The sequence below is a fragment of the Equus asinus genome, chromosome 4 (assembly GCF_041296235.1).
Source record: "Equus asinus isolate D_3611 breed Donkey chromosome 4, EquAss-T2T_v2, whole genome shotgun sequence".
Lineage (NCBI taxonomy): Eukaryota > Metazoa > Chordata > Mammalia > Perissodactyla > Equidae > Equus > Equus asinus.
In genome coordinates, this window is record NC_091793.1 from 105,737,094 (window position 1) to 105,764,712 (window position 27,619).

Sequence of the window (27,619 nt, forward strand, 5' to 3'; positions counted from 1 at the left end):
AAAATATACATTTTTTTTCACGCTAATCACCTTCCATATCAAAATATGGGTTTGTAGTATGTGTTTTTTTCTGATTATAGTATGATGCAACTCATGTGAAAATCATAAAACCAAAACTTAAGGGATTAGGGGAAATAAGAAATTAAATTCTGCCAGTGATTCACAGACTATTGACAACTTTTGTAAAAGTTTGCTTAGACTACCATTCTAGAAGGACTTAAAAGTCTACACCACAGCTAGAAGAAAATTTAAGAAAGGAAATAGAAATCTGTACTAACTCTGGGATATAACATTTTCAGTGTCTCCCAGCCAAAAAAGGTTGACCATAGATTCAAGATCATCAAGTGGCATTTTCTAATCCTTCGCCTTGTCTGAAAACTGCTGCCCTAGGTGTTCACTGAATTGTTTCTTTCTCTTTCAGCTTCCTCCATTCTCAAAAGGGAGAAGCGGCTGAGGACGAAGAATGTGCATTTTAGTTGTGTCACCGTGTACTACTTTACCCGGAGGCAAGGCTTCACCAGTGTGCCCAGTCAAGGGGGCAGCACCCTGGGCATGTCCAGCCGCCATAACAGCGTGCGCCAGTACACTCTTGGCGAATTTGCGAGAGAGCAGGAGAGGCTCCACCGGGAGATGTTGAGAGAACACCTCAGGGAGGAAAAACTGAACTCTTTAAAACTAAAGGTAAAAAACAGTAGAAACTCGCTTTTTGCAAAACCTCATATTCTTACCTCAATGTGGTTGCGTTACCCATTTTCATATTTATATTCATAGGCCAAACTGGGCATTTCACACAAGAGACTGCCTGCTGAGGCTTTTTTTTAAAGCAAAAACATTATAGTCTCTTCACTGAAAGCAATGTGGAAAGCTTACCTGGCATTGTTTATTTATTAATTCTATAAATATTTATTATTGACTGCTGCTAGATCGTAGACCCTGTGTTTGGACTGGGGCTCACTGTACCAAAAAATGATGTGGTCCCTTCTTCCCTGGGACTTATATGTTAATAGGAAAGAAAAATATTAATTATATAGACAAAATAAAATTACAGCTTCATTAAGTGCTGTGAAGGAGAGTTGCAAGGAGCTATGAAAGTATGTAACAAGGAATGGATGTGGTCCGCAGATCAAGGAAGGTTTCCTCAAGGAAGTGATGTCGGAACTGAAATCTGAACAGATAACAAGGTGAAAAGGGTTGGCAAGAGTAGTTCAGGCAGCAGGAAGAACCCAAGCTGGCTTGTGTCAGGAGGAAGCACAGAGAATGCACAAAGGCTAGTGTGGCTGGAGCAGAGAAAAAAAGAGGGGAGCAACATGAAGGACATGGGGCCGGGCTTTGTAGGTCATGTTAAGGCATTTTCTTAGAAGTCATCCAAGAGTTTTAAGTGTGGAGTTGGGGTGGCGGGATAATATGATCTAATTCATGCTATGATGTGAGAATAGTTTTGGGGTAGGGGCACCATGTTTGGGGGCAGCGTATGGAGTTAGACCAGTTAAGAGGCTATTACAATAGTCCAGGAGAGAGATGATGGAAGGTTAGATTAGACTGATGGTCAGGGTGATGAAGAGAGATAGATAGAGGGAGTAATTAGGAAGTAAAAGCAACAGTCATTGATGATGGGCTGGATTTGGCAGGAAAAGAGGGGGACCATCCAGAATGACTCCTAAATATCTGGCGTGCAAAACTGAACGGGTTGTGGGTGAATGTACCTTTCTCTATGAGGAGGATGTGACAAGGAATCCAGGAAGACTGGTAGGTTGGGGCTCGGTGGGGAATAGGGTAGATAATGAGATCAATTTTGGACATACTGATTTTGAGAGGCTTTTGCGTTACTAAATAGATGGCAGGGAGATGTCCAGGTGGAGATATCTGTTGTGCCACATTAGACATCAAGTGGAGAGAAACATAGCTCAGAAACTTCTTTCATTGATCAGAGGCACTCTTTATATTTGTATTGATTCATCAACCTATCATTATATGGGAAATGCTGTCCTATCATTATCTAACGACAAAGGAAATATTTCCTAGATAATCCAGGATACTTAACATAAAGGGCCATTCATTAAATAGATGAAACAGCATAAGCACACCTGTGTTACCTGGACCTTTAGTTTCCAGTATAAAGTCAGGAGGCAGAGGTGTGATGTGTTTCTAAATGCCTTGTTTTTATGTATTTTTCAATTTATGTATGTGCATTATTCCCAACTGTACAAGAAGGCAATTCCTGGGGGCTGGCCCTGTGGCCGAGTGGTTAGGTTCACACGCTTCGCTTTGGCAGCCCAGGGTTTTGCTGGTTCAGATCCAGGGCGCAACATGGCACCGCTCATCAGGCCATGAGGAGGTGGCATCCCACATGCCACAACTGGAAGGACCCACAACTTAAAATATGTAACTATGTAGTGGGGGGCTTTGCAGAGAAAAAGGAAAAATAAAATCTTTACAAAAAAAAAGAAGGCAGTTCCTTAAATTAAGCACAGCCTAGCCTAAAGCATGACTCATATTTCCTTTGGTGATATTTTTGACAGATTTCATTGAGAGTCCCTTAAGATTTTTTGGTAGCAATCCATTATTATTGTTGTTTTTTTTCATGATTGCTTTGCATGTAGATTAATTTAATAATAATTCTCAGATTTGCTTCTGAAATCCACCCTCTCTCTTTCTAACCCACTGCAAACCAACTCTGTCCCCTACTCCAAGAGTGAAGTCATTCTCCAGTTCAAAGACTGGCAGAACAGTAGCAATGGCTGCCATTCACTAAGTGATTTTTATTTGCCAGGCATTTTATAAACATTATTTAATTTAATCCTAACAAAGACCCAGTGGGTTAGGTGAATTATGAGACCATGTGTACAACTGAAGAAAAAGAAGCACAAAGATGTTAAATGACTGGCTCACGCAGTAGAAAACTGGTTATATTATCTTGTTATTTCCTTTTCTAGAATTAATTGATTATCCCCTATAGGCATAGGGAAAGACAATCTCTGTATCCATAGGGAGCCGGCCCTTTCTTGGGGTTGGTACTGTGTTCCGTGGTTTTTAACAGCTGGGAGACTATAATTCTATCTGAGAACCAAAAGATTTATTGTGGTGAACTTTGAGGCACATAGTGCACGTGATGAATGTTAGGGGGAGCCACACGCCTACAGGAACCTTCCTCTGTATCAGGCAGTGATATATTCTGATAATACGATTTGTATTCAGCTGCGTCTATGCTTTTTTTTTTAACAAGCTGAAGAAGAAAAGAAGCAAAAGGAGCATTTTATTATTGATTCCTTTTTTGCATTGTGCTTAGTGTTGGAAGTTGCAGACGCACTCATCCAGGTGGGTGTCACGTCTTGGTTTGTCATGTATAAGTGAAAACATGAAGGTTTCCTTTTTGGTGAAGATGTAAACGTGAGGCCTTTGGATATCATTGCTCCTTGCAAATGAATACCAAACAAAAAGACCATGGATTCTAAGGGGATCTGATCTTAGCCTCACTGTACAGAAAGTATTCAGAAACTCAGAAACACGTGTCTCATGAAACTAATAAAAGATCACAGAAATGTGGACCCGTTTGCTAAAAACCCTGAGGAAAATTAATGGAGGAAAACATATATTTTAACTGTAATTCCTCTAGTATATTAACTTTTATGATTTTAAAAATATCATTGACTATACTTGTCTAAGGTTTAACTATCCAAAATCTAACGTTAGCTATCCAAAAACAAGCTATCCAAAAATTCACTCTGATATTTGAAATTTCACTTTTAATATAACATTTATTTTGAAATATAAATACCTCTGTGGTAAGTAACAAAATAAATGTAGTTAAATTGATTCCATTATTTTAACTGGGGCAGCAGGAGGGTTACTGACCCAGAGAAAGTCGGAAGAGGAAAGCGAGGATTGTTAAAGACAAACTCTGCCCCTTGGTTTTGCCCGGAGGTGGCCCTCTGTGAACGGCAGTGAACTCTCTTGAGTAACAAGAGCGAAGGGAGCGTCTGACAAGGGAAACACTTTCCAAAGCCCTCATTATCAAACATTTTTCAAAGCCCTCCGTGTGGAAACCAGATAAAATGCCACGAGAAACTCACCGGACTTGGGACTAGGAAGTTTCCTTCCTACTTATTTGAGAAACAGCCCCAGAACAGTAAGAAATTTCTCTTTCTCCCAATGGCACCTCCTCCAATGAGGCCTTAATAGTGAAAGATTAGTAAAAAAAAAAAAAAAAAAACCATTACACATACATGCTTCTTGATGTTTCCTTATAATAAATATTTTGGAAACAAAGTAAGAATAGAAATTTACTTTTTGATTGTAAAATTGCTTTTTATTTAGTAATTCATCTCAATCAAATTATGGGTTAAATATTGAGAAATAATCTATTCAATTAGATTTATAGAACAAATCTGATTCAGTTTTGGGGGTTCAAATGTGTCTTTTTTGTTCGTGATGTTGGTGTTCCAAATACGGTCTAAAAACAATTAATAGAGAAAGCTGATTGAATAAAATGCATGTTCCTAGAAGAAATAACTAGCTTTAGATTTCTAAATTACAGAGCATACTGCTATTTCTCTGTCGAGCCCATTCAAACTTGTCATACTCTTCACAGTAATCAATGTAGTCATCTTAACACTATACTCTTTTCCAAATTAAGTGCTTAGATTTCATCATCTGCACCACATTGTTGAACAATTGCATTAGCCTTTATTCCCATTTCACATGTATCTGTAAAATGCATTAGGCAGCCATTTGTATGTTTCAAAGAGCCTTGGCATTCCAATTGCCTCTGGGTTGTATCTTACTGGATTCTACTACCTTGGTGTAGGAAATCTAATTTAGCTTTCACAGCTTTGACTGGCCTCTCTTTCTCAATGCTTTTCAATCTTAATTGTTCTTCCTCACCTTTCTGAGATCAAAGTCTATCTCTGCTCTGGTACGATTTCCAATTGCTTTCCAGGGTTATATAGTTTTCTCAATTTTTGAGCTGTGTGTTTCTTATGCAATGCCTGGTGGTTTGCTCGCAATGGTGGTCTAAACCAGAAGGGAAAATAAAGGAAGGTATGAAAAGTTTATATGTCTTACATGTTGATATTATCATCCTTTCTGGTGCCTCTGTGGTGATATGTAAGTCAAGAACTCGTAAATTCAGGTTGTTGAAATTCTTATAGGCTGACAAAACGACCAAACGTCCTGGTTCTTTGAGGGCGTAATTAAATTGGTTCCAATTTGCCACCTGCAATTAACAGCTAATGAGCCAAAGAATTATACTGCAAGCTTTGACCAAATATCAAAATGATATGAATGTTTTCCTTTAGTTTGCCAGAGACCTTAGTCACTATGTCATTTATCCAACTCATACCATAAAACCAGGAATTCCTTCTCTCAAATACATATCCAATACGTATTTGGATATTCAAATATGTATTATGTGAAACCTCTTATTGCACATCTCTAGTGACCCAGAGCACATTGCTTTTTGAGATAGCCCATTCCATTTTTGCAGCTTGAATTGTTAGAAAGGTCTTCTTTACATTGACCAAACTGCCACCATCTGATTATACCTTTTGATCCTAATTTTGCACTCTAACTGTACAGAATCAATCTGGTCCCTAGTCTCCAAACTCCAGGTGTTTGAAAGCAGTGTTGATGGACATGCAAATGTTTGGCAATAGGTTATGTGGGTTCCAAGTGTTTCTGTTCTATAGGATTAAACATGCCTAATTCTTTTCACTAAACCTCCCAGGGTAAGGTTTTCAGACACTTTATCACCCTGGTTACCTTATTCTGGATATAATGCTGTTTATTTAGGGTCTGTCCCAAAATATGATACTTGATCTGGACTTGGTCCTGCAGAAGGAGTCTGTCCAGTATATAGGAACATGTTACATTATCCACCCACCCCCAAGATGCGGATGCTCTATCCATGGGTATACACTAAAGTTACAGTAGCTTTTTGGACCTTGATCAGTTTATTTCTTCACATTAAGCTGGTAGTAGGTAAAACAACAATAACGAAAAACAACAAGCAAGAAACAAGCGAAACCCAGGTAAACCAGGTCTGCATCATTATATAAATCAAAACTTTACAACATCTCCAGGACAAAAATCCTCTGTAGTGCTGGACATGGGATACAAAGAATAATCAATAAAGTTTTATTTTTTTAATCTGAATAAACATGATCTTGTAATCTGCAGATGTGATAAGCCTGCCTTTTAGGTCTTCACACAACACATGATTTAAAAACAATTGAAAGAGACAGGGCCAAGTTCAGGATATCTCCTCAGAGTAGTGATCGTCGGGAGACAAAGGGGGAGCTTCCCCCTCACCATCCCACCATGACCTCCATTGAGACTCATGCCCAGGGTGGGCCACTGCCACTGATAGGATGTATATGTGCCACACCCTCATTCCCAGCCCCACTGGTGGTGCAAAAGAGCTGAGCATTGCTGTTTTTGGAGAGACTTTCAACTGTTCAAATAACAAGAAATTCATGTATCTAACCATACTCTCAATCAGCTCACATTCCATTCTTCCATGTAAAGAGCATAAGAAATTTTGTCCGAAAATCTCAGGACTAGATCAGTGGTTTCCCAGTTGTGTTCCATGGGATTAAGACTCTGTACACCTCTCTCCTACTTTTATCTATTTTATATGTTGAGGTTCTGCATAGAGTTTAATTTGACAAATGGACATTCTCTCTTTAGTGAGCCCAAGTAATACTCTAGGAGTCCCTGCTGTCTTTCTTCATATGTAGAGACCATCTGTTTAAATAACTCTTTCTAGAATTACCTAAAATTAGCTTTTTTTTAAAACAATTCACTCCCATTTTGATCATCTTTTAATTCCTTTCCCTATGACTCTTCACAGATATTAGACTGAGCAATCATAACTTCAAGGGTTTTTATTGCTCAAAAGCATAAATTGTCTGGACTAGGGATTCTTATATAAAATAGCTGAATACTCTTTCACTGTCTCCCCACTTCTTTTTTATATTAAATCTTTCCTAACATATCTGTTCTCCAATTTCTGGTTGGAAGGTTTTTTTCCTTGATAGACACTATGACATCAGAATAGGAAGCAAATAATTCTGCTTTGTGTCTTTGTATCTACCTTTCAACTTTCTTGGTCTATCATTTCCTCCTCCCTGTTACTTCTATAATTTGCACATATTTTATGTTGCACTCACCACACTATATTGTATTTATTGCATGGTTATCTCCCCAGCATACTGGAAGCTTCTTAGATGGCAGAATTGCCATATATCTGTAAACCCTGATACTTAGTACAGTAACTGCTAATATGGCATGGTGATTAAGAATATTGATTCATTCATTCAAAAAATATTTATTAGTCAATTACTATAGGACTGCAATTAACAAGGTACTGGGGATACAGGGATGAGCAAGACAGACATAATCTGTGTTCACATTATGATGGAGGAAACATCCATAAAACCGATCACCAAAACTAATATATTATTACAAAATGAGGCAGCATACTATGCTGATGAAATGCAGGCCAGGGTAAATAAGTTAAAAGTCAGCTGAGAAAATCAAGAGTAACACGTTAGTTCAACAGTAGCAGCTATCACTTGGACAGCTTCTGCTGGCATCTTTATAGAATGGCCACCTCCAAGGCCAGTCCCGGTGGCCTAGTGCTTAAGTTTGGCACACTCTGCTTCAGTGACCTGGGTTCAGTTCCTGGGCATGGACCTACACCACTCGTCTATCAGTGGCAATGTTGTGGCTGCTCACATACGAAAAAAAAGAGGAAGATTGGCAACAGATGTTAGTTCAGTGCAAATCTTCCTCAGGAAAAAAAAAAGGCCACCTTCACTTGCCCACAAAATAGGTACCCAGAGGAAATGCTAACTGGTGAAGATGTACTTTCAGCTTGTTTCCTGTTTTCTTCTTTTCTGAGCTCTTATTCTCTGTGTCTGAATCATATTTTTCATTTCTGAATGAGCTAATTCTCAGGAAGCTTGTACTGTTCTTTTGTCTCCTGCCCCACAGCGCTGAAATCAGCTCTTGGAGTGTGGCTGCAACCGTAGTTTTTTCTTTCTTATATATAGTTTTCTACTGTTACCGTAAGAATTTTTCCTGTAAACTGGTCTTGTGAGTCTGCTTAAGCTTTGAGGTCAAATCGACCTGAGTTTGAGTCTCGGTGCAATTACTAATTAACTATGTAGCTACATTTTGGCAAATTATCTTCTCAAGTCTCCAATTTTTTCAGTTATAAAAAAATACTTCAGGGGCTGGCCCCGTGGCCGAGCGGTTAAGTTCGCGCGCTCCGCTGCAGGCGGCCCAGTGTTTCGTCGGTTCGAATCCTGGGCGCGGACATGACACTGCTCGTCGAACCACGCTGAGGCAGCGTCCCACATGCCACAACTAGAAGAACCCACAACAAAGAATATACAACTATGTACCGGGGGGCTTTGGGGAGAAAAAGGAAAAAAATTAAAAAAATCTAAAAAAAAAAAAAAAAATACTTCATTATATTGTTGTGCAAATTAGGCGAGATAATTTATATAAAGTGTGGAGCTCACTTACTGGTTTTCAATATATGGGAGCTTGGAACATTCTCAACAGGATCATTGTCATTATAATAAGAAGTAATCAGTGTTTGTGGAATTGAATTAGTTTTCACATTCTTATTCCCACTATCAGTTTTACATGCGTTAATAACTTTGTAATAACCAGGAGATTTTATTGCTAAGAACACCTTTTATCTGCTGAAAGGAAGTGTTTTTATTTTTGTGGGTTTTTGTTTTGCTCATTTTAGTCAGTCCACATTTTCGGTATTGTTTCCCTCTCCACAATCATTTTGCATTGAATTAGTTTTTTTCAGGCACTTAATTCACCCAAAATTTCATCTCATTGGATTTATAGTGGAATTCAGCCGCTACATGATATGGGGGAAAAAAGAAAGATTGACTGCTGATTTTTATTTAAGCCGCCACTGTACTTGACCCAAAGCAGTCTGAGAGTCACTGCACTGATTCGGACACTTATGTGTCCCATCCTTCAAGTGCATTTAGATGGGCAAAGGTTTTACTTTACTGGGCTTTGGAAACTGTTTGCTCATACTTATCAGTATAAATCAGACAAATTTTCAAAATTAAGATGTTTAAATTATGTCTATTTTTAAAACGTTATAGTCATTTGTAGAATGAGTCTGGACAAGTTTACACAGTGGCTCATGAAGTAAGTTTCATCTTAGTATCATCATTGGAACAAACAAACACACACGCCAGAGTCCTTGACCTTGAGATCCTTCCAATATAATATAAATAAATGCACACATATGTGAGATAGGTATAAAATAAGATAAAGATCATTAGATCAGATTATGAGTTAAGTCATTACTTATCACCTCTAAGGGGGTAAGGCAGGAGAACAGAGAAGCTATCTGTAAAGGCTACTCTTTATTTACTTATTTTCTTTTGCCTACGGACCAAGACAGGAGGGGATCCCATATAAGTCCAGTCATCTGGATAATTTGCAAGCCAATGAAAGCATCATGCTCTGTCCCATCTCAGGCCTTTGAAACTATTGTTGCTTCATGAGGAATGCCTTCTGCCTCCCCTTGTTCATCTAACTGCTACTCCATCTTGAGAGTAAAGCCTAGATGTGAAAGTCCTCTCGCCTCACCTCACCGCCAGCCCCACCTCTAGGTGCCCCTCCTACATACTCTCATGCCCTGTGTTCACCCTCAGCTAGAAAATCCTCATGAACTAGATTAAAATTACTAGATTCCTCACCTCTTTACTCCAATCCATTGAGATCAAGACCTGTGTCTTGCTCATTGATACAACTACAATGCCTAATACAAAGTGAGCACAAAAGACTATTCAGTATATTTTAAGTATATATTAAAAACAATGTGTATATGTAATTATCATGGCAGTTAAGAGCACAAGGTGTACAGTCAAATATCCAAGATTGTAACTTGGTGCACAGTCTCACTACTTGCAATCTTGGGTAAGTTATTTTAGCACTCCTATGCCTCACTTTCCTCATCAGTTAAATGGAGATAATGATAATATCTACCTTATGAGATTTTTGTGATGCTAAATAAGTTATGTAGATAAAGTGTTTAGAGCAATGCCGGGCACCAGATTCAACAACTGTTGTTATTAATATTATCATCTCATATCTCTTTCTCCCACCTCTCTTTCACTCCCTCCAATCTCTCTTTTTTTTACACCCATATGGACACAGGATCAAAAGCAGGTTTGAGAATTAAGATTATTTGCTGGTATCCTTAAGCCACATTTTTGGCACGCTTTCTTTGAGCTCTTGGGAAGGCAAGGTTATTTTGGGGAGAGAGCACAGAACTAGAAATGGTCCAAGGTCCAGATTGCCTTCTAAGGGATCTATCTCAAAAGAAAGCATTCCTTCGAATGTGCTGATTACTTTGCATGCATTTATTTTATAAACAGAATAGCTTTTAGACACATTGTGTTTAATTCCATGTTGGAGTCCCAGCACTGCATTATGTACTATCAGAAACTTGGAATCTATCTATGACATATAAGGAAAAGCATACCAAACTAGGGGTTAGGGAATTAGTTTTATAAGCATGTTTTGGAGAGGTCTAAATTAATCTGGGCCTCCTTATGCATAATATAAAGAGGCTGCATCTGATGAACTAAAGTCTGAAGATTCAATGAATCTATTTTGCCATATAAAAAAAGACATTTAAAGGTAACACTCATGTCAAGAGTAAACTATATTATATATAGATATATACAATAGAATACTATTCACCATGAGAAAGAAGGATATCCTGCCATTTGCGACAACGTGGATGGACATTGAGGGCAATATGCTAAGTGAAATAAGTCAGACAGAGAAAGACAAATACTGTGTGATATCCCTTATATGTGGAATCTAAAAAAAGCAGAACTCGCAGAAACAGAGAGTAGAATGGTGGTTAACAGGGGCTGGAGGGTGAGGGAAATGGGGAGATGAGGGACCAAGGGTACAAACTTCCAGTCATAAGATGAATAAGTTCTGGAGATCTAACGTAGAGCATGGTGGTTGTAGTTGACAATACTGTGTTATATACTTGAAAATTGCTAAGAGAGTAGATCTGAAATGTTCTCACCACAAAAAAGAAATGGTAATTATGTGATGTGATGGAGATGTTAGCTAATGCTACAGTGGTAATCTTTATGCAATCTATAAGTGTATCAAATCAACACATTGCACACCCTAAACTCACACAATGTTATGCATCAATTATATCTCTATAAAGTTAGGGGAGGAGAAAAACAATGTACAAAATGAACATTCTTGTGAAGATGGGTTCAAAGAAGTAAAGGAGTCAGCAAAAAGTAGATGGGGCAATCTTGGATGATTCCCTGGTTTCTTTGCACTAGTTGCGAACGGAAATAGGGAGCTCATTGACTTTTTTCCCTATTGCTCTAATATTAGAAGATGCATTTGAAAATAATCTATGTAATAATCTTATTTGAAAGAGTATTTAAATCCGGTAGATTTGACCAGGGTTTCAAAGAAGGAAATGGGTGTAGACCAGAGGAGATAGCTGGGAAAGGACTTCTGAGGGGATAGCAAAGAATAATCTCTCTCAATGGCCATACACCAAACTGGAAACTATGAGGAGGGGAAGATAAGCCAATTGGTGAACTAGAATATTTCCAGTCTTCATTAGAAATGGCAGAGATGGTATTGAAGAGGCAAGGAGAAAACCTTGCCAGGTCACTTCAATGCTAATGTGAGATTTTGAAAATCTAGACTAGAGCCCCTGTGGGTTTCTGGACAAGAGTGAAAACAGTGTGTAGGTCTATGAGGAGGACTTTTAGATTCTTAATGGGATTTTTATTTTGAAATGAAATTGTTTACCATAATTTGTATGTGGGAGTAAGAGATGCAGATTTTATTCCACTTATATTTGAAGTAAGCATCATCCGTAGTTTATGTGAGATACAGTTGGGGTTTTCTTAATTCTTCGATGCCAATTAGTTATTCACGTTGCCCTAAAATTTTTCATTAATATGATAGTAACCATTATTTTTTTTAAAATCAAAACCTGTTAATATAAAATAGGGATTTTTTTGTTGTTTTTGTGATATTACCAGTTACACAAAGGAGGATAAGTGTTAGAGAACCCGGAGACTGAGTAGGAAGGAAGTATTGAAATGAATCATGCTAATCCAGCCCTGGGTGTTCTACAAGTGCTGTGGAGTCAGAAGCTTGATGAAATTCACGTAGGCAGGCCAAGCATTAATGAAAACAAATCTAAATGCCACAGAGGTGACAAGTTGGGAAGGCAACTCTCCTGATTGTTAATGCAGCTTTACCAGTCACAGAGGATTGAGTATACGTGAGGCAATTACACATTCGAATTCTGTAGACAATCAGATCTTTACAGATAGAAAGATGCTTTTGTTAGCAGGTAAGAATTAACAAAAATGATGACAGCAACCAATCAAAGTAACATCCTAATAGCAGACATCACAGGAACATGAACAGCGTAACCAGTACATATTTATAAAGAAATACCAAGAAAGGAAACGCATTGCAGATCACAGCAAGAAACAAAGCCCATTAAAAGGGAGTGCCTATCTTTGCAAGAACATAGAGTTAAGCTCTGAAATATTCAAAAAATATAATTTAGTAGCTTTTGAAAATGCTTCTCAGGGGACCTTTGTCCTATATTTAATATACGCTTGATACTGCATTGTTTCCTCCACTTGAGGGGAAAGACTAGCCTTCTATTTGTTTTCAATGCATTCACAGTTGTCTGGTTTGGGACTTTTTGGTCAATGATAAGTATTCCTATCTAAATGTTGGTTCTTCCTATAAATATGAGAGAATGATGTCAGATGTCACCAGAGTATTTTAACTGTGTAAAGACGGAACTGTTGTTAAGATCAAAAAACATGGTAATAATTACAATTGATGAAGTTTATGATGCAACACACTGAAAAATTAAAAAATCAAAATAGCTTCTGTATTTAGAACTTTCTTGAATAATCCCTTATGAAGTTTTTGCATTTATTCCTGTGCTGCTTCTCAGAATACATTTCTTGCTCATATTCAAACAAAATATCTCTTTCTAAATGCTTTGTTACAAAGGAAACATAATATGTGGTGGTGTAACAGTAAAAAGTGAAATACTGATGGATGAAATTAATTTAGAAAAGAAATATAAATAGAAGCAGAATAGTTAAGGGTATATGAGACATAGTTGTCCACATGAGCTATTATGCAGAAGCTATTGCTTTGGGCAAAGGTTCTTATGAACTCCTTTGAGGGCTGAGTTTATTGTTTCAGTTTCCTGTTGGCGAGAGCCCGCCAGCACTGCCCTCTGCTCCTTGTCTTTCTGAGAGCACGCTGACCTAACTGATTACTTCATATCAAGCCCTCATTCTTGGAATGTTCGGTAGGGTAACCGTGTTTGTAATCCCAACAGCACAGTGCAGCATAACTTTATTTCCTCGTCCATGGTTTTGTTGGAGCCCAAGACAGGGTTGTTATTTCAAGGACAACATGTTTGCTGATTGAGGTGGCAATGGCTTCCGCTAAGATGCTATCACCTCTGAACAAGGACACATTTATTCCAACTCAGAGCTGCCCATCACAAACTGAGTCTAAAGATAGCCTTCACTGATGGGCATCCGTAACCTTTGGTCTCTTTCGCGTCGCACTGGCTGAAAGCTCTAACAGCTGTAGCTCCTAACCTCGGGAGCTTAGAGTTACAATTATGTCCTCTGTTACGGGACACTTAAAGCCTCGCATTTTGATGCCTCATTTTCCTCCCTTTGACTTCTCTAAAGAGAAAAATAAAAGGAAATGATTTGACCCACAAACACTTAATTGATTCTGAGGACATGATGTTATATAGTAGTTTCATTCCTGCCAAGTGTGAGAGTGGGAATTTTAAACCCTGCCCGTGCTAAGTCTCTTATTTGCGGCTTTGCATTTCTAGATGACTAAGAACGGCACGGTGGAATCTGAAGAAGCTAGCACTCTTACAGTGGACGACATTTCTGATGATGATATTGATTTAGACAACACAGAGGTAGACGAGTACTTCTTTCTACAACCCCTGCCAACCAAAAAACGGAGGGCACTGCTGCGGGCCTCTGGAGTGAAAAAGATTGATGTGGAAGAAAAGCATGAGCTGCGAGCCATCCGCCTATCGCGAGAGGACTGTGGCTGTGACTGCCGAGTGTTCTGTGATCCAGAAACATGTACCTGCAGCCTGGCAGGCATTAAGTGTCAGGTAAGGATTGGGATTTCAGGGAATCTAAAGACGAGACATTATGCATCACCCTCTAAAGAGGCAGTCGTGTTACAGATAATGTGGAAGGAAACTTTGGGGCAAGGCAAGACAAGTGATTCAAGCGGAGAGAAACACAAAGTCAAGGACGTTCATGGGTGCACATAATATGCTTATACAGGTGAGATATAATGTGAAAGGCAACCCAAGCTGCAGTTGAGTCCATTGAAATTATTTCCTCTTGGATTCATTTGTTATACTAGCTTATTTTAGCTTTTTACAAGCTTCAGGGAGATCATGACATCCCTAATATTCAAGTTTGTATTTTCTGATCCATCCATGGGTCATAAAATGATGATTGGTTAGAGGTGGTATAGACTAGTGGAAAAATTACTAGACTGAGACTTAAGAAAACTAAGTTCTACTCCTGGCTCTGCTCTGTGCCAGCTATGTAAAATCGGTAAGTCAGGCAAACTTTCTGGTCTCAGTTTCCCCATCACTAAAATGAATGGACTGGACTAGATCAGAGGGTGGCAAACTATAACTCACAGGCCAAATCTGGCCTGTCAGCTGCTTTTGTAAATAAAGTTTTATTGCAGCACAGTCATGTTTTGTGGGTTTGTTTGTTTACATGTTTCTGTGACTACTTTCATTCTTCTACAGCAGAGTTGAATAGTTACCGCAGAGACTATAAGGCCCACAAAACCTAAAATATTTGCTCTCTGATCAGGGACACAAAAAAATTTACCAACCCCTCGGCTAGATGATTCTCAGGTCTCCATCCATCTATAATGTCACTAGTACTCCATGATTAGTTAGGTGGTGTTATTTTACAAGGAAACTTGGCTTTTCCAATAAGGAGAGCCCTCGGGCAGGCAAAAGGAGAAGACGGTTCTCATCAGCTGAACAATTACTTGAGGTGGATTCACAGAAAAGGGGTTCATGAGTAAGGAAACAGCTATAGATTCTGGCTCGGACATCTGCTACTACTTTTTATTGGGACCAGGATGATCATGCTACCATCCGCTTCTCCTCTGTGGCACACGAAATTCCCCACACTTGGATAAGGTGACAAGCAGGGCAAGTTCTTTCTGGTTGCCTGTGCTCTGGCCTGCATACAGGTTAGTTGGTGGAGTCTGAAACAATTAGCAAGTGTCTTAGGAGTGTGTTTGGATTGCCCGGAATTCCACTTCTCACCTGAGTCAAGAGCTCAGTCCAGTGGCTCTTGCTGAACCCAATCACTCTATCTGATTTTGGGATATTGAGTAAATGAACGTCTCCTTCCCGTGAAAAGTTTGTAGTCTGGTGGAATGGGGAGGGGATGAAGGGAGCCAGGAGCTAAACACAAGTCCACCAGTCACAGTCATAAATGTGCATACCCATCGCAGCCCTGCAGTCCACATACATGCACCACGTACAAAGGATCTGAAAGAATGAGAAGGCAAATCCATGAGAGCAAACTATCAGGCTGCATGATACTAAGTGGTGTCAATCTGGACACCTTGGGCAGAGAAGTTCATTTTATAATAAGGAAAGAAAAAAGGGCATGGCTAGTATCGGAAATGTCATATAATTTAGATTAAAAATAGCAGGTGGAGATGAGGGCAGTAAGTTTGTTTAAAATTGGGCATGTGAACTGACACACAGTGGAGGGAAAGGGAGCTTAGAGGAAGGATAGAAGCGTTGAAAAATAGGAGCAAAATTAATGGGATGGAGAGAAGGGAAAAAAGGGAGAATGGAGTAAAAGGTAACAAAAGCACAGGAGGGGTCAATGCACTAAAAGTATACACTTATAACCGCAAGTTATTTTTATTTTGAATACAGGTTTTAAAATTAGGTTAACTCTTAAGTTTTAAGCCTTTACTTCCCCCTTTTCATTTCTGCTTGCAGTTTGATGGTCATTTGTTCTGGCATAAGTGGAATTAAGTAATCCCAGATTCAAAGGGGTTGCGGAAAGATACTGGAGTTTTATTTGGACTGTAAGCGTTCCACGGGGCTAATCTGTGTTCTTCCTTCCAAGGTGGATCGAATGTCTTTCCCATGTGGCTGCACTAAAGAAGGATGTAGTAACACAGCAGGTAGAATTGAATTTAATCCTATCCGTGTCCGGACTCACTTTTTGCACACAATAATGAAACTTGAACTGGAGAAAAACCGAGAGCAGCAAATCCCCACACTGAACGGCTGCCACAGTGAGATAAGTGCTCACAGTAGTTCCATGGGCCCTGTCGCTCACTCCGTAGAATATTCTATCGCAGACAATTTTGAGATTGAAACTGAACCCCAGGCTGCTGTGCTGCACCTGCAGTCTGCTGAGGAATTAGATTGCCAAGGAGAGGAGGAGGAGGAGGAGGAGGATGGGAGCAGTTTCTGCAGCGGAGTCACTGATTCTAGTACACAAAGCTTGGCACCTAGCGAGTCCGATGAGGAGGAGGAAGAGGAAGAGGAAGAGGAGGAGGAGGAAGAGGATGATGATGATGAGAAAGGGGACAGCTTCGTGGAAGGTTTGGGTACCCACGCTGAAGTTGTTCCTCTTCCTTCCGTCCTTTGTTATTCGGATGGCACTGCCGTTCACGAAAGCCACACAAAAAATGCTTCTTTTTATGCCAACTCTTCAACTCTGTATTACCAAATAGATAGCCACATTCCAGGAACTCCTAACCAGATCTCTGAGAACTATTCTGAAAGAGATACTGTCAAAAACGGTACCCTCTCGCTGGTGCCTTACACCATGACCCCGGAGCAGTTCGTTGACTATGCCCGACAAGCAGAAGCCTACGGCACCTCCCACTACCCAGCTGCCAACCCCTCGGTCATCGTTTGCTGCTCCTCTTCAGAAAATGACAGCGGTGTGCCCTGCAATAGCCTATATCCCGAACACAGGTCCAGTCATCCTCAAGTGGAATTTCACTCATACTTGAAAGGCCCCTCCCAGGAAGGGTTTGTCTCTACATTGAATGGTGACAGTCACATTTCAGAGCATCCTGCTGAAAATACTTTGAGCCTTGCAGAAAAGAGCAGATTGCACGAAGAGTGCATCAAATCACCCGTGGTTGAGACCGTCCCTGTTTAGTAGCTTAAGTTATTCTAGGACCAACTCTTCTCCTATTTAAAGCTCTGTATTTAATTGGATTTCCTGGGCTCATGGTGGTTTAAACTGAGGACCAAGAAAACTTGGACTGTGGTGAATCTTCCAGACTGTATTTTGTTTTCTCCTTTTTAGCTACGTGACTGTGGCATTGCACAAATACAGTCTCTCTGCGGATTTTAAAAGATTTCAGACTGTTTTGATAGAAAATGCTAATTTTAAAAAAGCATATCTCACAGTTGCCTACCTGTCAAACTGTGTGAAACCTGCCAAGCTGTGTAGATCAGAGCTCCAAGTTTTGGATTATCGGGCCTGTGCAAGATTGTTAACTAAGACTGGGAAATAAGATTTAGAGTCCTAATTTTCGATATATCTGAAGATGATGGTGACTTTTTAATGTAAAAGTAATTATTGTAAGAAAAAGATTTAATCGTTTCATGTGTATTTTATTTATGGTAGTTAGAAGTCACGTTTTGATGAAAATGAACAGCAGCATGTTCTTTTAAGCTGAAGATGCATAGTTAGATACCACCGAGCATGCCCACATGGATTGCATCTGAAATCCATTCACGTTTTTATGATCATGACTGATCAGATTTGCAAATACTTTCTTAAGGGTGAAATAGGCCTATTTTTGCTATTTTGGACAAATAAATGAGTCTATATGTGCAGGTCCTTACACAGTTTTCTCTAAAGTTAAGAGTTAGGACAATCCTCTGGTGAGGGTCGAGTTCATTGCCCTCCCTCAGTTGACTCCAGAGATGGAGGTAGAAGGAATTGCCTTTCTTTTTTAAACAGCAGCATCTTGGTTCTTAGCTTGGACAGCACCTTTAAACTCTACTCCCCTACATCAAAATGCACTTTAGTGCCCCTTCATGGTACCTTCTGAGGGGTGGGGACTGAGAACTCTTTGAGATGAAAAATTTAAAAAAATTTTTTTTAAATCTGTAACTATTATAGGGTTCATATAATTAATCTAGAGGAATCATCCAATGATACCTTACGAAGGAAAAATGACCTATTTTCCTTCGCCACTCTGAAGACCTAACTCTGTAAAAGCAGAGGAGGCTGAGGGAACGTGGAAGAGACACATCCTCAGCGACCAGCCTTTTCTACAGCGTGACTAATCCATCTCTACAAAATGAGTGTATAATGACATTTCCATTTAGTGACTAGCTGATCCAAGGGGGGCCTCTACCCAAATACTCAGCGAGGCCTTACTTTTCTGAAGCATTTTGATTTCTCTTGCCTGGGACAATTAGCAGAATAGTCCAGAATGCATTGAGTACTTTCTAATTACCTCACGTTCTCTTATTAAAGGGGACAGATAGAAATAAAACATGCCCTCCCCACCTTTAGATTCTCTGCACTTGGTTCGTCGGAGGACTTCTGAGATCCCGTTTTCCTGTAAATTAATTTAGGTAACTAAATAGTGTGTTCTACATTTTTTTCAATGCAGTATGACTATGCTAAATCTGTTTCACATTTTTGACCTTATCATTTCACGTTTTATGCCTCTTTGAAATGTGGACATGCCTTGCTATTCAGTGACTGCATCGCTATTTGCTTTTTATGTCTTTTAGCCTTGGATGTTTAGAAATATGGATATAAATGTTTTGTAGCTCTTAATTCCTTAAAAAAATACTATTTTGATCTAGAGATCAAACTCTTTGATCTAGAGAAAGTCCTCCAATGGAAAACTTTCTACTAAAACTTGATTCGGGGAAAACATGTTTACTTGGCAGCTCTTCCACTGTGCAGTTGGTTCCTGCCCCTTCTCTACCCAGCACTGGGCCAAATTTATAACCATAAATATTAACATTAAAGGAGTTTGGGGTTTGTCCTTATGGAGGTAGTAGTAATGAGGGCAGGGATGTTCCTTTTGAATGATAAGCCCTTTGGGCTAACCAGATTGGGGTTTTGCTCAAATCTCTGTAGTATATCCCATGTTGACTACAAAGTGACAGTTTTTAGTGCTTGATCTCCAACTTTTTTCCCCCATCAATACAATCTAAAGAGCACAGGCCCAAAGAGAAAAGGACAAAAGGCTACTGTTCCTTCATTCAAGCACGTGAAAGAATCATGTGTGCCATATTTTCTGGATCATTACAAGCCCTTGAAGTATTCACATGTGAAGCACTCAGTTTATTCTTGAAACAAAATGTGGCAGAGTTGGGGAGAGGCAACTGGCTGGGGCAGGCAGAGTTGAAAGCTAGAATGTCAGTCCAGTTTCTGAAAGTATAGATATTTAATTTAGTTCAGCTTTATTTTCACAAGAAGGTTGACATCTACTTCTTTACGTTTAGCTGGGTCTCTGTTTTGTAGCTTCATTTCCCAAAGGATGCTTAACCTAGAAACAGGCAAACACAAAACCAGAGCTTTTTCCCCTATCTGTCTAACCGGGGTTGAAAGTTACTGCTACACAGAAGGACTAACCTTCGAATCATGACAGCTTCCATTCCAAATTTTCATATGCATAATCTAACCCCTAAACATCTCCCACAATCTACCTACACAGATTACCTATTAAAACATCCCTACTTCCTCCTCCCGCCCCAACACACACACACACACACACACACACACACAAATAGATGTATACCACACACTGGAGAATGACAGATTTTAGGCAATGGCCAATGAGTACTGAATTTTTCCCATCCTAGAATCTAGTTGGGTTTTATGATCTAAAAATGCGATCTGGAAAAGAGGATAATTTTTAAAGCTATAGTTTGAAAATATTGGGTCAAAGTTGCAAAGAATACTAGTGATGGAATCATTTTCATTGTTACTTCCTTTCCCAGAAAAGCTGAGAGAACACAGTGTTCCATCTGACTTTTTTTCCTTTAATAGCCCTTTATTCAACAAAAACTGCCCACATGCCAGGGAAGTGCTACAGTTTTTCTAAGCTTTTTAAAATGGGGATCGAGCTAGTTGCAGCCAGTTGGGATATTTAAGATCTTTATGCCAAGACACAATAACCTGACCTGCAGCTGTTCTATTGCCCCCTTAGCACATCTAACCAAATTATAGTCTTTTTTGACACACAGCTTTTTAGTCATTCACTGTCAATGGCAAAGCTTCTTGCCTTGGTGCCTGTTGTTTTAGTACCAGCCCTATACCTTTTATTGGGGCTTAATTCCCAGTTATAATCCAGGCCAAATTGATTTGCAAGTCAAGTGGCTGAAGCAGCTTGCATTTCCTTTGTTATTCTAGGTTTCCTTTGAGAGAAGAAAGTCAATGAAAGAGATTTACTTAAGTTTTTTCTCCATCTCTTGATCTTTGATTATTAAGACCTAAGTAAAATCCGTTTGTCTCATGTCTTTTGGTTAATTGAATAGCATAGTTGCTTTTTGACAGCCAAGCCTTTTCTTGTGATGAAACTGTATTTTTCCCAGTGTGCCAGCCACATATAAAATGTGAAATTAATATTTATTAGAGTGATAAAATCCTCACAATCATATATGGCCCAGCAATACCCACCCTCGGAAGAAAAAACTATGAGTTACAGAAACACTGGCCATAAACTAATAGAGAAGCAAAGAGATTATAAGTGATTATGTTCTTTAAAATTTTACACTCTAACAGATGACTTCTAGGCAAAATTCTGATTTAGTTGTCATTAAACAGGAAAATATGTCATGATTTATTTCGTATAAATTGATATATCACTGGTTCTTTGATTAAACTTCTGACATTTTTGTACAAGTTTATAACCCTTTCATTGATATTTAGAATTTATTAAGTATCAGTACTTTCTTTCAATAAATATTTATTGAACACCTACTATGTTAGAGGAGCTGTCCTATGTGGTAAAAAGAGGGGAACAATACAAATTTTAAGGGATTATGGTGATGACGAAGAGTAGTATGAAATAATCAAGCTTCAATGTAATCCTTTTAATTTGTGATTTTATAAATTGATATTAGAAAAATGACATCAATTCTCATCTAATTATATGCAAGCTGCAACTAAAAGGATACTTCTTTTTCGAAAATTAATGGAACTCACTGGATCCTCCTTCTCTCTCCCCCATCTGAAATTTATGAATTAAATCTGGACTCAGCTAGAAGAACTGGATTGAATGAAAAAGAAATATTGAGCTAATTGCTTCTTCAGTGTTAGACCTAGAGAAATGATGCTAAACTTACACCAGCAAACTCCTACCAGACAGTTTCAAAGGCAGGTTGACTCATGTATAACCCAGGAAACATTTCAGGAAACCTTTGAAACAACAATGTGGAGCACAATCACTGCTACTTCTATTTCTAAACAGCCTATCGAAATAGCAAAACCCTAGTTCCAAGTTCCAAAGGCATTACCATGCAACCTGTAGAAAACAGAGAGGTCATTTGGCCCCCTTACTTTTAGCTGGGGTGACAAACCATCAAATTAGCAAGTGGAAAATTGACATCTTCAGAAGTCAACCAGAGACTGCCTTTTTAAAAGATGCCACAAAGCCTTCCATTTCTCCAAATATGACTTAATCTTTCTCTTTAAAATGGCATCTACTCCGTATTCTCTCACAGAGTTAAGAGTGTCATTATTGAAGTCAGTGTATAAAATATCAACCTGAAATGGGAATTACCCTCATACTTTCAAATGCAAGACTTGTCTGTAATTTGAAACTGGAACTATCTGGAACTATTAAAGCCTTAATCACTCTTAGCTCTAAACACGAATTTGTGACTACAGATTACATTATTCTTTCTGAGATCTGCTAACTTGTGCTCAAGTAACATAAACGTTTAAGCCAAATGCCACAGATTTGCACAAACAGCACAGTTCATCAGATGGTTTCTGTAGCATTAAAGAATTTAATTGACTTAATTTAACCAAATATCAGTAAATTGAAAACTTAGCAGAATTATGGAAGTTCAGGTGGGGTGAGGATAAAATATAAGTTTAATAAGTGGTGGTGTCTTCTAGGAACCATAAAGTTTCAGCAGAGCTGAAATTCTAGAACTTTATTATCCTAGAAAAACTAGATTCACAAATGGCAGCCCGAACCCTAGAAGGGGCAGTTACAATGTGGACACCCTCCCAACCCAGTTGGTACTCACATCTGCTGCCCACCATCCACATCAATTATGTCTTATAATCTACAAATCATTTGAGCCTTTGAAAAATTAAAAAAAAGAGCTACAACATGCTAAAGAAACTATTTTTAAGGTTTAAACACATTTTATATTAAAATGACTGTTGTCAAAAATAATGAATATGGAAATAAAAGAGTTCTTTACCATTTTACCTGCCAAATCTGTATATTCAATGGGACTCTTTAAAAAAACAGTCACTTCTAAGTTTTGCTTCAACTCCTCTCCTAGCTTTCAAGCTAGACCATGAGACCCCCTTTCCTAAGCATTGCAGATATTTCACTTTTTTTCTTTCTTATCGGAAGTTCAATCTCAAAAGCTTAATATGACCTGGGTTTTACCTGTGAGCAGTCCTGGGGTTTGTCTAACTTTGTGCTGTCTGGACAGTAAATGTTATGCCTTAGGTTTTATATCCTGACGGTGGTGATTCAGACAGAATTATGGGAAGCGTGTATACAGCCAGATTCAAAGCCTAAACCAGTTCATTTCCTGTATGCAGTTTTTGTAATCTAATTAACATATAGCCTGGAATTGTCATAAATACAGGCACTTGTTAGATTCATGGAAAATGAAGTAATTTCAAAAATGTATGTCACGTTGTTACTGCTTTTTTCCACTTGTGGTAAATATCTCACTATACAGGGTAATTGCTTTTTATTTGATACCTTATGCTTGCTTATAATTCAAGAAAAGACAACTCGAGTGTGTCATTTTGTTTCATCTCATAAAAGTTTCTGGCAGAACTATAGTTTCAAAGAAATATGATAGAATTTCTTTTGGACAATGTTTGTATTCAACATGCTAATGATGTCATTCCTTTCTCGGCATTACTCATTACCATGGTGATAGTCAAGTCAGTTCAATAACTCATTTTAGTGACATGTATGAGGCCACTTAAATATTTTTAAGATAATGTATATCGATTAGAAGGATTTAGAAGACAAATTTATGGTAGAAATTAGCCTTTCCTTTCTCTAAGTTAATTTACGTGACCTGCTTTGATGGTTTCAGTTGTAATTTTGGAATGGCTTCTTTGTTAGATATCCTTCTCTTTTGTCTTTCTCTCATTATTTTGACCTGGCTTTGGAGTATCTTAAAATTTATTTATTAATGAGTATTCAGAAGGCAATTGAGTTTGAATACATCTCTTTAAAAATTATCTAGGCGCGTGTATCACCAGAGATCTTCAGCCAGTCTTACTGCTATGCTGGGTAAGACCAGAAACCCTCTTGTCAGGATGTGGCCTCCTAATGTGGTCTTGCTGTTGTCTCTAAATAGGGAACCTATAAAAAATGAAATTGAAATTTCTAACTTTGTAGCATAATTTATCCAATTTTATTTTGTTCCTCTGTTTTATGTTGGCCACCAACCTTTTCTCCTGAGCCATAAGTAGACCATCCATCTTAAAAACAAAATCAAAGATCTAGACAACATTTTGAAATTTTACTTAAATATGAAAGCGAGAAGGAAGAAATGAAATAAAATCAAAATCTCAAATTCTCTTAAAGAGGAAAAACCTAAATATCTAAACCTACGAAATAAATTGCCTGAGGTTAGTTTAGTTTTGCTTTGTTTTATTTTAATTTAGTGTTGATCGTTGGATGGTTTAATGATACCTAAATGAAATCTGAACTTGATAGATTTTACATGTATTCGTTGGCAAAGTCATTTTGTTTGTTGTACCATAAACAAATTGAGTCTACTACCAAAGTTTACTGTATGAATCTTGATTCATTAGGCACTAGTCATGCCAAACGGAAGTCTCAAAATAGTTTAATCTTTTCAAAGATACAATGGCCAACTGTGTGTGAATAATGCAAAGCTTGATATTCTTCTGTATTCTTCAAATTTTATAGTCCTGAGACTAGAAGAGATCTCCAGAGGTCATCTGGCTCATCCATCTACCTCCAGAGAGGACTGTCACTCAGGCATGCCCAACAGGATAGATACCCAGCTATTCTTAACATCTCTAGGGAAGGCGGTTACCTTGGCAACACAATCCGGTTCTCGTAGGTTTTTCTCACAATAAGAAAATATCTTGGCCAGTCGTTATGAGCTAGGCACCTGGCAACAGTTGTGGTGATTTGGGCCATTGTCCTGGGAGACTCGAAAAAAGTTGGGTTTCCCCTACCTTTGATGATTATTACATTTGATGATTCCATAAGAAATTAGATTTTTAAAAATAAAGATGTGGGTACTGAGACAATGCTCAGTAACATGACCTGTTCTTGACAAATATGGCTAGAGTTGTTTTTTGTTTTTGTATTTTTGTTTTGCCATTGCTGTGATGTCAGGAGGCAATGTCAGGAAAAGTGACTGTTTCAGATCCCCAGTGACAAACATCAGAACTAGGATCAAGTGACTCAACTTTTAAACTGCTCAATTTTCTGAGAAGTTACAATTACAAAAAGTGAGCATTTTCTACCTTCTTGCTTCTAAATAAGTACCTTCTCGTTAATCTTTCTTTACTCTAAAATGACAAATGAGAATCTCAAGTTTTTCCACTCTTTCTGGGGAAGATGTGACTAGTTGTAGACAGTCTGATGTGGAAGAAAATAACTCCAGAGAATTACTCAGCCACCATTTGATCCCAGCCTTTGTCCCCATGGTATTTAAACAAGGGCTGCTTGCCTGCTCAGGGATCAGCGAAATGATTAAAAACTCTGTCATCTTGACAAGGCCTGAAAATGACGGGAGGAGTCTGGGAGGGTGGTGATATTTTTTCTGATTACATCACTTGATCCAAGCCCCCTCTGCAGCTTTCAGAGCATTTTCTGTTTGCTCAGAGTTGCTTCCAACTCTGGAAGATGGGGAGCACCCCTGAAGTCAGTTTCCTTTCTCCATGGGATTTTTTTGAATCTCAGTACAGCTGCTTATCTCCCCAATTCGGATGCTCTTGTGAAATGACAGCCACATCAGTGTGGTTGCTCCCCACATATAACACTAGGGGAAATAACCCTTTCTTGCTTCTACAAAAAAAAAAAAAAAAAAGCTATAGAATGCTTATGTAAAGAATGTTGAATCGTTTGGCCCATGTTTTAATTGACTCTAGGTACCTCTATGGAAATAAGTCTGAGGCGTAGTTTGTGAAACATGTTTCAAAAGTGTTTGATGTAAAATAAACGCTAGTCATTTACAGTACAGAAATAGTTAAAAACATTAAAAACCTGTAGATTACAACTCTGTTCCTAAGAACCTCAGCCTTGATTGCGTCTTAGTAACGTTGATCTGCTTTCATTTTAGTTTATTGCATTTCTGGTGTAATAGCTTCTTAAGATAGAATTATTAATACATATGTACTGGTTAATGCCTGTTAATGCAGAAAATGGCACTTTGTTATTTCAATGTGTTTCCCTCAATGTCACAGGGTATATCAATTTGATAGGAAAAGGTCATTTGACATTAGTCAAAAATGCATTTTCCCCATTTAAAATATATATGTATAATTGGTTGCATAGACAAATGTCACCTTTTGCAGTATCTTTACCTTGACCATAGTCTTAGATATCAATTGTGTCTCCACTTTCCAGCTGCCATAGAAATTTGGTACATTTGCAAATTTTGGTGACTTCTAGTGAGCTGAATGTAACAGTAGATCAAATTATCCAAAGCACTTAGGTGTTATCCTTCAGTCTATGTTGAAACGTTCGGACATCGGGAATGGTCTGTACACAAGGGAAGTCTTTTGAGACTGTTTGTCTTTTTGGTTTTGTTTGTTGTTTGCTTTTTGCTGGCAAAAAAAAAGTAAAACGCAGTGAGATAAACTCACTGTAACTTTTTTTTTACATTGTGATTGGTTTTATCTTTTAGATGATTTCTGTTATTACTTTTACTCAACATCAATAGAATTTCAATAGATATTTTATTACCATTGTGTTCAATCTAGTAACTTAGAAAGGTTGAAAGGGAAGAAAATCAAACTACAGTTCATATACACAATCACTTTACACTAAAATGTCATGTTGTATGTCACACAATTTCTAGATTGGTTTCTCTTGTGTATAAGTTATAACATCAAAGATGCCAAAGGGTATATAAAATAAGCTACAATAATATTCAACAGAACTTAACCTGGACCTTATGTTGTAATAATTTATTCCTATTAGCTGTAGTCTTCTGTATTTATATTTTCAGTATTTATTATGAATGACATGGAAATTCGTGTATTTATTGTGGCTTTTTATTGCAGTGTGTATATATATATATATATATATTACAAATAAGCATTTTTAAGTCTTATCCTTAAGTTTCTTTTATTAGTGGCACTTGTATTATGCTGTACTTTTTATCATATATTGTACAATATCTTGTCCATCTGTTTGCAGCAGAGTAAAACCGGTTTCTAAGTTGTATCTACTATTGCATTTTTGTTGCATTTTGTGTAAATCGTTTGTTCTTACATCCTGAGCTGTCACAACACAAGGCAAGAATATCTCCTTCCCTCTGTGTAACAGATACATTCTTGAAAAGTTGTGTGTGAAGCCCGTTCCTGTGAAATGGCTCATTACATTATCATCTCAAAGATGTGTTAACTTTATTATGATTGATCTCTAAGTGGAGATGCTTAATAACAGTTTTCTTCCTCAACTATTCAACCCCTTCATCAAGCAATGTGTAAACAAACATGAAGGCCAGAGAGGAACTCCCTATTCAAATGACATTTACTAGGAGATTTTTACAAACACAAATCCAACCTTTTGTAAGTAGTATCTTGTAATTCACTTGTTTAGTAGTATTTTGTTTTGCTTTGCTTAAAGCAGACTCTGTGTGACTTGGTGTTTAGAATGTGTGTGTATGCATATGTACGTATATATGCCTATCTTCCTAATAATGCTGACTTAAGGTAAGCAAACTTACATTCCTTGACAGTAGAACAAAGAAGAAAGAAAACAGATCTTTCCTCATCTCCCTTCATATGCAAACAATTTGTTTTCTTACATCTAGACACTGGAGCTATGTTTTTCAAAGTTAAATAATAATATGTAAATTGTCTGATCATCTCAAGCTCAAATTTGATCGTGTTGCTCACTTACTTGAAAAATTTTCTGCAGTGTTCCTTCCTCATCGCCAACGAGATAAAGTCCAAACTCTTTGGAATGCCCCACGAGATCACCTAAGATCTGGGTACAACAAACCCTCCAGGCTTTTTGCTCATCAAACTCTCTGCCTCTCAGGTCCTCCCTTGCCCACAAGACAGATTGCTTA

At 38.2% G+C, this 27,619-nt stretch overlaps 1 protein-coding gene across 5 annotated transcripts in view; it reads left to right on the top strand.

Moving 5' to 3' along the window:
- The window catches only part of CSRNP3 (cysteine and serine rich nuclear protein 3), a 193,223-nt gene extending 165,873 nt beyond the window's left edge, over nucleotides 1–27,350 (top strand). For all 5 annotated transcript variants that reach the window (XM_070508033.1, XM_070508034.1, XM_070508035.1 and 2 more), the window contains 3 exons: nucleotides 422–681; nucleotides 13,937–14,233; nucleotides 16,251–27,350. In XM_070508033.1, the coding sequence (XP_070364134.1) occupies nucleotides 422–681; nucleotides 13,937–14,233; nucleotides 16,251–17,303 (1,610 nt within the window). In that variant the 3' untranslated portion in view covers nucleotides 17,304–27,350. The remainder of the gene's footprint in view (nucleotides 1–421; nucleotides 682–13,936; nucleotides 14,234–16,250) is intronic.
- Nucleotides 27,351–27,619: the final 269 nt, after the last annotated feature.